The 11,682-nt window shown below is 43.6% G+C and overlaps 1 protein-coding gene across 1 annotated transcript; it reads left to right on the top strand.

The window, feature by feature from the left end:
• The first annotated feature begins 6,600 nt into the window (after positions 1–6,600).
• On the top strand, positions 6,601–9,970 carry BCL2A1 (BCL2 related protein A1). Its single transcript, XM_082199005.1, has 2 exons — positions 6,601–7,652; positions 9,583–9,970. The coding sequence occupies exons 1-2, from the start codon at positions 7,128–7,130 to the stop codon at positions 9,688–9,690; spliced, it is 633 nt and encodes a 210-aa protein (XP_082055131.1). The 5' UTR covers positions 6,601–7,127; the 3' UTR covers positions 9,691–9,970.
• Positions 9,971–11,682: the final 1,712 nt, after the last annotated feature.

Genomic DNA, 11,682 nt, shown 5'->3' on the forward strand with positions numbered 1-11,682 from the left:
GGAAACAGATGCAAGTAAATATACACATTGGACAACAATTTAAATTAGTAACCCTGTTAAAAATAGCATACCAGAGCTTTTCTTTCAGCTGGAACTCACTGGAACTCAGTTCTGGCATCTCTCAGGTGGGCACCATTGCCATTATAAGAGGCGTTCATGGTGATTTCTGGCACCCTTTTTTCTAGAAAAGCAGCACTGTTTGAAACCATATAAAAGCACAAACACAAACACAAAACATGCAACACCCACCCTCAGAAGACCCTGCCACAGCAGCCCAATGCTTGTTGGAACCAATAATTCTTTGTCTGCTGGGAAAAGGAAAAGAGAAGGTGGATCTAGACACAGGGGGGGGGATGCTATAAATAAGTCAGAAATTAGATCGTTATAACAAAAGAAAGAAATCCCTATGGAAAATTGTGTATAAAATTTTCCTGACCCTGGCGCCATCTGGTGTTGCATGATTATAGCGCATTCAAATAGCTGTTTTTTTTACTAATGTAGCTGAGTCCAGAGAGGGGGCTAGCCAAGAAACTGGTTCAGATGGCATACAACACCCTCTCCTGCTCTAGCAGTCTATCATTCTAAATCATACGACAGTGTGAGATTGTGGTCTGCACAACTCTGTTCCTGATTCTCCCAATCTGTCGCTAAACATAGCTTATAACAGATTTTTTTTTTTTAAATGCATTTTCTTCTGCTTTTGAGGGCTGGTGTTTGACCTGCTAACTTGTGAGTTGCTGCCAGGTGGCAGTGCTACACAGAGTAAGCCAACACAGAACTTGCAATGTGAACACCCTCTTTAAAAGTCACATATCCTATCCATGAGATTCTGGGCCCTTCCAGACAGGAACATTTTTTACATGCAAGCAACATGCCATCGAAACCATAATAGTTCACAAGTGGCAAATTTAGACTGAACCATCCAGCCACCATTTAGTTTTATGAATCATTCAGTAGCACTTCCCAAACATGATCACATTATTTCCATCTGGAGAAGCATGCCTGCTCTGTAGCACCAATAAATAAATAAATTGGTGGTATCACACAATTGGTGGTAAATAAATTGCCTGATCATTGCTGGATCAGGCAGGCTAAGTATGTGCTCAGGGCAGCAGCAGAGCAGGGCCTCCCCCTCGCAAAATGAGATTTTGTTTTCATTCTCCCCCCCCCCCACAATAATCTGACAATAGATATTATTTTTAAGGCATGGAAGAATGGGGTGAAATAATGCAAGGAAACCAGATCCTGTCGTGTGTTGCAATAAATCTATGTTTTATTACTGTTACGTTCTTCTGAGTTATACATACTGGATTTGTTTTTCAGTCACAATATTATATTATTATTCAGCTGAATATCTCAGGGCTGTTCACAGCATAAGAGCACAAAATAAAAACACAAGAACAAAGCAAACCAATAACCAATAACCAATCTCTCTCTCTCTCACACACAACTTAATTCGTTCTGGAGGTCCGTTCTTAACCTGAAACTGTTCTTAAAGCTGATGTACCACTTTAGTTAATGGCGCCTCCCGCTTCCTCCACATGATTTCTGTTCTCATCCTGAAGCAAAGTTCTTGAGGTACTATTTCTGGGTTAGCGGAGTCTGTAACCTGAAGCGTCTATAACACGAGGTACCACTGTATATATAAATTAGTGTGTTTTGTGTGATTTGGATTTTTTTTAAAAAAAACAACCACAACAACACCAGATAACTGAGATAAGAGGCAGGATAAAATGTAACCAGTAAAATGTCATTTTACGGTTAAGTATTGCTTTGGCTTTGAATTACACATGTGAATTACATAAAGGTGTTGTGCAGATGTGGGCCATAACTTAGGTCCATTAATTAATTAATTAATTTCAGTGGATGGCGCTGTGGTCTAAACCACTGAGCCTCTTGGGCTTGCCGATCAGAAGGTCAGCAGTTCGAATCCCCACGATGGGGTGAGCTCCCGTTGCTCTGTCTCAGCTCCTGCCAACGTAGAAGTTCGAAAGCATGTCAAAGTGCAAGTAGATAAATAGGTACCGCTCTGGCGGGAAGGTAAACCGTGCTGATCCCTTATTTTCGAGGCTGCTGAACCCTTATTTTCAAATCTGAAAGTTGATAGCTATGTAAACGGCATTTCCGTGTGCTGCTCTGGTTCACCAGAAGCGGCTTAGCCATGTTGGCCACATGACCCGGAAGCTGTACGCCGGCTCCCTCGGCCTATAGAGCGAGATGAGCACACAACCCCAGAGTCGTCCGCGACTGGACCTAATGGTCAGGGGTACCTTTACCTATTGCTTTGGCTTTGAATTACATGTGTGAATTACATAAAGGTGTTGTGCAGATGTGGCCTAACGTAGGTCCATTAATTTCATTGGGTCTACCTTGAGTAAAATTTGTCCGAGTTCTACCTTGATTTTCCTGGTTCATAAGAAGCTGCCTTTTACAGAATCCAGTGAACTCAGAATTGCTTGCACTGACTGGCAGCCGATTTCCAGGAGATGCTGAGGACTGAGCCTGAGACTTTCTGCATGCAAAGCTGATGCTCTACTGCTCAGCTGCAGCAGTAGCTGCCTTGTCCTGCTGTCAGGTGTGCGTGCGCAGGAGCCAGGCCCTGTGACCAATAGGACTTTGCAGGACTGGGGCCTTCCTAAGTTTGTTCTGAAGAGGCAAGGCGTGGCCTTACAGGTGAGGCCGATTGGTAACTCACAGCACCTGGTGGCAAGAGCCCGGAAGGGATATAAGGTCAGCATTTCCCTTCGGCTCTTTGCCACAGCAACACGCTGTCTGCCTTGCTGTGTTTGGCTTCTTGCTTCCTGATCCTTGAACCTCGGCTTCTTGCTTCCTTGCTTCCTGACCCTCGGACCTCTGGCTTATTGACTCCCAGCTCTCTGACCTTCAGACTCTTCGCTTCCTGACTCCTGGCTTCTGGACCCCCGTTCCTGCTCCCATCTTGCCCCCAGTCCCGATGTCCCCAGCCGGGACTTCTGTTATGTACTGAGTTGACTAGGATCCAAAATGCAGCAGTCTGATTGGTCCTAGAACAATAGGATCCAAAATGCAGCAGTCTGATTGGTCCTAGAACAATAGGATTCAGAATGCAGCGGTCTGATTGGTCCTAGAACAATGCAGAAGTATGATTGGTCCGCAGGAGCCACCCAATCCAGCTCCAGATGGAAGTGAATCCACAACCTGATTGGCCTACAGGAGAATTCTGGAATTAGCCAATCACGTGCAGCCCATTGTGTAAATAATGTATATAAAGCAGATACTTTGGGGGAACTTTCATTCCTCCTCACCACTATGAGCTGAATAAAGAGCATGAAATCCACTCTTGACTGAGTATATTTCAACTTTGATCGCCCGTGAACCAGATCGTGACACTGGCTTCCCCTTCTGCCCTTTGCCGCCACCGACTAGCCCCTCTTAGGGCTCCTGGTTCCCAGCTTTCATTTCCCTTGGGACTGCTGCCTATGGCTCAGCCCTGACCCTGGGTCCTGTAATGCAAGACTTCTCTGCAAAGCAGACACTTTGGTGTCAAACCGTCCCGATCCCCACCCACGCAGCTGATGCCTTTGTGAGACAGAAGCAAACACCTTGCCATTCACATAAATTATTTTTCTGATGCGTTGGGAACAGGAGCCGAGTTCATCAATTTGCAAAGTTGCACAAATTAGATCATCTCAGCAAGAGGAACCCGGCGAGGCGAGGCGTAATCAGCACTATTGGCTGTTTATGGAATGATTTATTTGAAAAGGGAACAACGGGAAATTCCGACTATGTGTTATCTCAACGCTTTCCCAGCTCGGCACATGATAGACTTATCTAGTGAAGTCTGAGCCAATGCAATAAATTCATTATAGCACACTGAAATGATGGAGCTTCCCCAGTCGCAACAAATCACTTCATTATGTAGACGAAGAGGTATATTTCACTTTAGTAGCATCAACATAAGAGATATTACCTTGGTGTCATAAGAGATATAACCTTGAGATATAAGAGATATATATTATAAGAGACATATATTATATTATAATAGATATAATTATAAGAGATATATATTATATTATAAGAGATATAACCTTGGTGTCAGATGTTCCCTTTGTTAGGTAGGGTCTGTTTTGAGGAATCAGGCTGGAGTGGTGGTCTTAAAGTATGGCTCCATGTGTATTTTAAAACTGTTTCAAAGCACTTTGGGCAGGTTTATTTTTTTATAATAATATTTATAGAAACACAAATTTTTTTGAATTACACAGAAAAAAACATTACAAAAAAGAGGGGGAAAAAACAAAAACACAAAAAGAAAAAGAGAAAATAAAACCATCACTTTCAAATTTCCGTTACCTTCTTTCCATGACCTCCTCCTCCTCCCATCTCTTGTATCTTAATTAATAATTGTAACAGCAAATCCTTTCCATAATTCATAATATTTTATCATTACGTTACTTTACTCTCTTATCATCTTGTCTTATAACGACAACCTTAGAGCTTGAAACTTTGATCTTTTTTACCAACTTCTCATAACCATTACCCTTTTGCCAAATTCTTTAGACATTTTACAAGAGCCAAGTAATTTCATCTCAACATTTCCCCAAAATTCATAAAACATTTCTAGTAGTAATAATATAAAAAGGACACAATAAAATAAAAGCAATCCAATCTTCTTCCAGCGTCCCCTCCCCCCATTAGGTCCAGTCGTGTCCGACTCTGGGGTTGCGGTGCTCATCTTGCTTTATTGGCTGAGGGAGCCGGCGTACAGCTTCCGGGTCATGTGGCCAGCATGACTAAACAGCTTCTGGCGAACCAGAGCAGCGCACGGAAACGCCGTTTACCTTCCCGCCGGAGTGGTACCTATTTATCTACTTGCACTTTGACGTGCTTTCGAAATGCTAGGTTGGCAGGAGCAGGGACCGAACAACGAGAACTCACCCCGTTGCGGGGCTTTGAACCGCCAACCTTTTGATCGGCAAGTCCTAGGCTCTGTGGTTTAACCCACAGCACCACCTACGTCATAAATGCACACATAACAAAATGCATCTCTGGGTTATTTGTGGGGCATAGGAATTCGTTCTTTTTCTCTCTCTTCAAAATATAGTCCAGCCCACCACATGGTCTGAGGGGTGGTGGACCAGCCCATGGCTGAAAAAGGTTGTTGACCCCTGACATAGACCCTCATTTTTAAAGGGAACAGGGAGATAAGGCTTCTCCAAAAATGTTAGAATGCCACAAGTATGTGTCCTGGCCAGGCCTGCATCCCTTACAGAGATTTTCATAGGAAACAGATGTTTCCCTTCAAACAGGATAGGTGGACCTCTAAGATGAGCAACTCATCCCTTGAGCGCAAGACTGCTGCCGAAAATGCTTTTAAATGTCTTTAAACCTGCCCAAAGTGCCTTTGCAGAGATGGTTGGACTTTCCGAGCCTGGTAATGGGCCATCAGAGGTTTGGAGTTGTTGGGACTCTCAATTTTGGAGGAAATTTGAAATATGTTACTAAACATCACATGGAGCTTAGTCTGGACTGTGAGAAAAGGGCTGATTTGCTGAAAGGGTCAAAACCACTATTAAGCTGGAGTTCCCGCGAGTAAAAGGAAAATATGAAGAAGAGCTGTGAAAGGGACATGGAAGAGATTTAAAGGCCTCGGACATAAGAGCACCAGGTTAATGTATCAGACTAATGGGTCAAAAGAAAGACTAACAATCCTGGGACCGGGGGGAGGGGACGCTGGAAGAAGATTGGATTGCTTTTGTTTTATTGTGTCCTTTTTATATTATTACTACTAGAAATGTTTTATGAATTTTGGGAAAATGTTGAGATGAAATTACTTGGCTCTTGTAAAAATGTCTAAAGAATTTGGCAAAAGGGTAATGGTTATGAGAAGTTGGTAAAAAAGATCAAAGTTTCAAGCTCTAAGGTTGTCGTTATAAGACAAGATGATAAGAGAGTAAAGTAACGTAATGATAAAATATTATGAATTATGGAAAGGATTTGCTGTTACAATTATTAATTAAGATACAAGAGATGGGAGGAGGAGGTCATGGAAAGAAGGTAATGGAAATTTGAAAGTGATGGTTTTATTTTCTCTTTTTCTTTTTCTTTTTTGTTTTTTTCTCTCTCTTTTTTGTAATGTTGTTTTTTTCTGTGTAATTCAAAAAATTTTGTGTTTCAATAAATATTATTATAAAAAAATAAACCTGCCCAAAGTGCTTTGAAACAGTTTTAAAATACACATGGAGCCATACTTTTAAGACCACCACTCCAGCCTGATTCCTCAAAACAGACCCTACCTAACAAAGGGAACATCTGACACCAAGGTTATATCTCTTATAATATAATATATTTCAGGTGGGTCATCTGAAATGACCAAACAGAGAATTTCCAGCCCTAATCCAAGACTCTGATCCAATCACTACACTGCTCTGGTTCTTTACTCCAAAGTACTATTATTGAGGTTGGCGTTAGGTCTTGGAACTGATGCCATGCCAAAATCAGGATGCTAACATTTCTATGAACCCTTGTGCTGGTACACCAGCTTGCAGCAATGCTTATCTGTGTCTAGACACACACACACACACACACACACACACACACACACACACACACACACAGATTGTCTTGTACACAGATCTGATCCTGTGTAAACCTACTTGATGTAGCAACATTAATATGCCAGGTTGCAGCTGCTGATTACTTGGGTTTTTAATATACAGTGGAACCTCGGTTGTCGAACGCTTTGGAAGTCGAACATTTCGGCTTCCGAACACTGACAACCCGAAAGTGAATGCTTCCATTTCCAAACGTGCCTCGGGCGTCGAATGGCTTCTGAGGAATGTTTCTCCATTTTTTCAATGGATTTTGCTGACCGCCCATTGCGCCTCGGTTGTTGAACGTTTCAAAAGTCAAACAGTCTTCCAAAACGGATTACTTTCAACAACCGAGGTTCCACTGTGTTATAACTTTTAACGGTTCCTCTATCTGCATTTAGAGAACTCACAAATCATTTTAGGGGAAGTCTAAGCTAGAAACCTGTTTTTTCCCCCACGCTGGAAACTTCCATTTCCTAGCCACAAGCTGCATGCAAATGGACTTTCTTGAAAGTGTGGCGAAAAATTCCACCCCACCCCCATTGAGGAAACCATTGCATGAAAAGGCTGAAGTTACTAAGTTCAGCTCTCAAGCAACCTGAAAATCATTTGAAGCTGCATTGTCGAGGTCAAAGCTTGCATTTTGCCCTCTGTGCTCGTTTCTCAATGGAAAACAACCAGTTGCAGCCTGTTTACACTTTGGTCCAAGACTACTTGAAACACGTTTGTGAGGATGCTGAACTGGATGCTGCCCCGAGTCGAGTTGCCCAAGTCTTGGCAAGAGTAGCACCTTCGCTTCAGGAAGAAGTGGAAGAGAAGATAAAGCCACTTTGGCGCTCCATCAAGATCAGTTCTGTCGAGGAGGCCAGTGACATTTTCAGCCAGGTGATGGCACAGGAATTTGCCGACGGGAACACCAACTGGGGACGGATTTTGACAATATTCGTCTTCGCAGGAATTATTGCAAAGAAGCTGCGACAGCACGGAGTTCCTTTGACAAGAGAAAACGTGGAACCGATTTGCCACTGTGTCACTGAATTTATAAACACCAAAGCTACGTGGATCAGCGAAAATGGAGGCTGGGTAAGTTTGCTGCTCAGTTTCCTCAGTTGGGCATTGTTTAAAACATTAAATGACTTGGGTCCCTATAGTACTGGATTAAACCCCACGGAGGCATCTAGGCAGTCAAAGTCTCACCCACTCCCTCACATTGAACTAAGAAAGCTGGTTTATCATTTTCTTTCAGTATCAAATATTACTTTTCCTCTGTTGTCGTGGGGATCCTAAAAGGTGCCTACTCAGTTTGCTAATCTGGCACTGGGACCCAAATACCTGAAAGACCATCTCCTCCCCCCTCAGACACTGAGGGTTAAAATCAGAAGAAGCTCCTGCAGCCAATCAGAAGCCCCGGAAGCCCCGTCGGATGTTCTGGTTCCAAGGAACGTTCGCAAACCTGAACACTCACTTCCAGGTTTGCAGCGTTCAGGAGCCAAAACGTCCGATTTCCAGGGCGTTCGATAACCAAGGTACGACTGTATTGCTTTCTGAGGTGGCACAACAATAGCCAGGTGCTGGCACTGTAAATGGTGTTTTGTTACAGTGCTTGTTGTTTTCCTATAATACAGGCAATCCTTGTTTTGCGTGGGGGTTATGCTCTGGACTCCCACGTGTGTCAGCCGAGTGTGCATAAGCCCGCTCCATTTCGCCCTGCTCCACTCCTTTTCATGACACCATTATGAAGTTTGGGGGCTACTTCTGGGTTCAGTGCATGCGTGCGTGATTGTGCATCATTCGGTTGTTGCTTGAATTTTAAATTGAAGAGACAAGCAATGGAGATAAGCAGGGCAGATAAAAGAAAGCAATTTTTCACCCAATATATACAATTAGGTAAAGGTAAAGGGACCCCTGACCATTAGGTCCAATCATGGCTGACTCTGTGGTTGTGGCGCTCATCTCACTTTATTGGCCAAGGGAGCCAGCATACAGCTTCCGGGTCATGTGGCCAGCATGACTAAGCCGCTTTTGGCGAACCAGAGCAGTGCACGGAAACGCCGTTTACCTTTCCACCTGAGTGGTACCTATTTATCTACTTGCACTTTGATGTGCTTTTGAACTGCTAGGTTGGGAGGAGCAGGGATCGAGCAACGGGAGCTCACCCCGTCGCAAAACAAAAGGGGAGGGCTGTTCTTGTCCTGCCGAAGGCAAACTCACTCAGCAGTATATTTTTCCCACTGGTGAAATGATTTGCACCAGCAGAAGGTCCCTTTCCAGGAGAGTCTATAAGCAGGTCACTGGTAACTTTCTTGCAAAATTGATTGTGCATTCTGTTGCACAATGAGTTAGCACAACTATCGTATTGGATTCCTCTGCCCTGCAATGTTAAAACATGCCTGTCTACTAGTGCAGGACCCCTTGTGCAGTTCTCACTCAGGGCCACCAGTATGTAAATGAAGGATTGAAAACTGTCATTGATTGGTTAGCTAGTTGTGAGTTGTTACTGTTTCAAGTTACTTAGTATTATATAAAGCAGCCAGCTAGGTTGCAGTCAGTCTGATTCCAGGAGCAGTTCTAACTGCTGCAATAAAGAGCTGTGAATCCAACAGAGCTGTGGCCTTCATCAATCTTTTCCACTATTCAACAGTGGGTACAGTGGTACCTCAGGTTACAGACGCTTCAGGTTACAGACTCCGTTAACCCAGAAATAGTACCTCAGGTTAAGAACTTTGCTTCAGCATGAGAACAGAAATCGTGGTCCAGTAGTGCAGCAGGAGGCCCCATTAGCTAAAGTGGTGCTTCAGGTTAAGAACAGTTTCAGGTTAAGAGCAGACCTCCGGAACGAATTAAGTACTTAATCCAAGGTAGCACTGTACTGCAATATTCTTGGCTTAAAAAGAAAGATAATCTGAGCACCTTCCTTCAAACCAATTTGCCCTCTTGGTAAGGGGAAGCAAACAGCACTTTGTCATAAGAAATTGACCCCTAACGAGAATGTTATTCTTCTCCCCTACTGCAGGACAGCTTCCTTTCAAAGTTGGGTGAAGAGAAGAGTCCCTGGCTGGCCTTGCACTACATCAAGACAAAACTCATCTCCGCTTTCTCGTTCTTCAGTCAATATTACTGACAAACTTGGTTCCTTGGTGACCACCAGATATTTATATCGCCATGCCTTCCGGGAAGGATTCCTGCTATTAGAAAACCGAGACTGCCTTACTGAGCCAAAGGGAGCACTTCGTCCTTCCTGTTTCCAAACTTATTTATCTGTTATTTATTTATGTTTTTGTATGCCTGTGTTCGAAACGTTGCATCTGATACAATTCACAGTAAATCAGAACTGTCATCGCATGATGCACGGACAGCTTCCTTCAGATTACATTAAATCTTCTCAAATAATCAAGTTGAAATGGTCTCTCTCCATGTGTGTGTGTATGTATCAGAGGAGAGCAGAAATAAATAGTCCATTAAGACTGCTGGTTGAAGAATAAAGAAAGGTTTCTTACTCCTGGCAAACAAGGCTATTCTGAGAACCAACTTACAAAAGGAGAGTCCAACACTTAATACTGAAGAAGCAGTAGGAAGGAAGTAAAGCTTGAGAGAAGATCTACAGGCAGTTAGTTACTCAGGAAGGGATCAGCGAGGGGAAAATATGATGTCTTTCTGCCAACTGCCTCCCAGTGGTCCAGGCAGGGCTGCCATACGTCTGGAATTTTCTGGACATAGCCAGAATACAGCAGTCTGAACCAGTGGCTGGGAGGAAATCACCAGTAGATTTTGATGAATTTCCTTAAAAATAGCTCCAAAACTTCATTTTGCCTTTGAGAATCTGCAAGCTTTTGTGTCCGGATTTTCTCTTTAGGAAACATGGCAACCCTACTTATAACAAGCCTTGTTACTTCACTCCCAACGTTCCAAAGGTAAACATGCAACTTACTTCTACTCAGAGTTAGACCCACTGAGATTCGTGAACCTCAGTCAGTCATGGCCATCCATTGCAATGGGTCTAACTCTGAGTACACGTTAGTTGACCACAACCCCCAGATGTTTAAGATGCTTATTCCACTGGCACACCTACGCACAAGGGGAAGATATCAGCAGGCTTAGGGGAACAGAGGTTTGCAGAAGCGCAATGTGCATAGAAGTATGAAAATCTATAAGGGGGAAAACCCTTAGTGAGGGGAGTCCCGAAAACAATTCGCTGAGGGCTGAGCGTGCTCAGGTGGTTACAGAAAACTGGCTTGCTAAAGGGTGGGGAAACATGTAAAAACAGAATGGCTGAAACCATGAACTTCAGTGGCTGAAAGTTTTAATAAAAAAAATCCTTCCAGTAGCACCTTAAAGACCAACTAAGTTAGTTCTTGGTATGAGCTTTCGTGTGCATGCACACTTCTTCAGATACACTGAAACAGAAGTTGCCAGATCCTTCTATATAGTGAGAAGGTGGGGAGGGGTATTACTCAGAAGGGTGGTGGGAATGGGAGATTGGCAGATAGCTGAGATGAGTGTGCATGCACACGAAAGCTCATACCAAGAACTAACTTAGTTGGTCTTTAAGGTGCTACTGGAAGGAATTTTTTTATTTTGACTATGGCAGACCAACACAGCTACCTATCTGTAACTGAAAGTTTTAAGTGGCTGAAAACTTGGAACTTTGTAGGTCCCAACAAGGCAGATAGGGAAATATCTTCTGGCCCTTCAGATGCTGCCAAACTAAAACTCCCATCATCTCAGGCCACTGGCTATGCTTGCTGGGGCCGATGGGAACTGTAGTTTGCAGGGCCAACCCACAGGGACTCTCTTTCTACCGCTGTTAACCCAGGCAGTGGGGGGCAGCCTCTGTTCTGACCTTGTAACAGAGGGCTAACCCTCCCCTACTCACATGCTTCTTCTATGGGGAGAGTCTGGCTCCCCCTAGCCTTGCCATTAGTTAAGGTGAAACAATATATGCCTGCAATGTTTTGTATTGAATAACAATAACATAACAATAATAGGGAAGCAGAGGGGCAGTTGGGTTACAGGGAACCTCTGAAAATCTTGCAAAGCAGTTCCTCTTCTTGTGGTGAGGAAAGCCACACCTCCAGTGGGGAAGAGGGGAAAGGACCAGAGGATGCTGCTGGGA

Source organism: Podarcis vaucheri, assembly GCF_965113315.1.
Source record: "Podarcis vaucheri genome assembly, chromosome: 14".
NCBI lineage: Eukaryota > Metazoa > Chordata > Lepidosauria > Squamata > Lacertidae > Podarcis > Podarcis vaucheri.

Bases quoted from the DNA above. Each gene is read 5' to 3' on its own strand.
- BCL2A1 (XM_082199005.1), top strand. From the start codon at position 7,128: ATGAAAAGGCTGAAGTTACTAAGTTCAGCTCTCAAGCAACCTGAAAAT. The intron at 7,653-9,582 runs GTAAGTTTGCTG...CCCCTACTGCAG, and splicing joins TCAGCGAAAATGGAGGCTGG to GACAGCTTCCTTTCAAAGTT.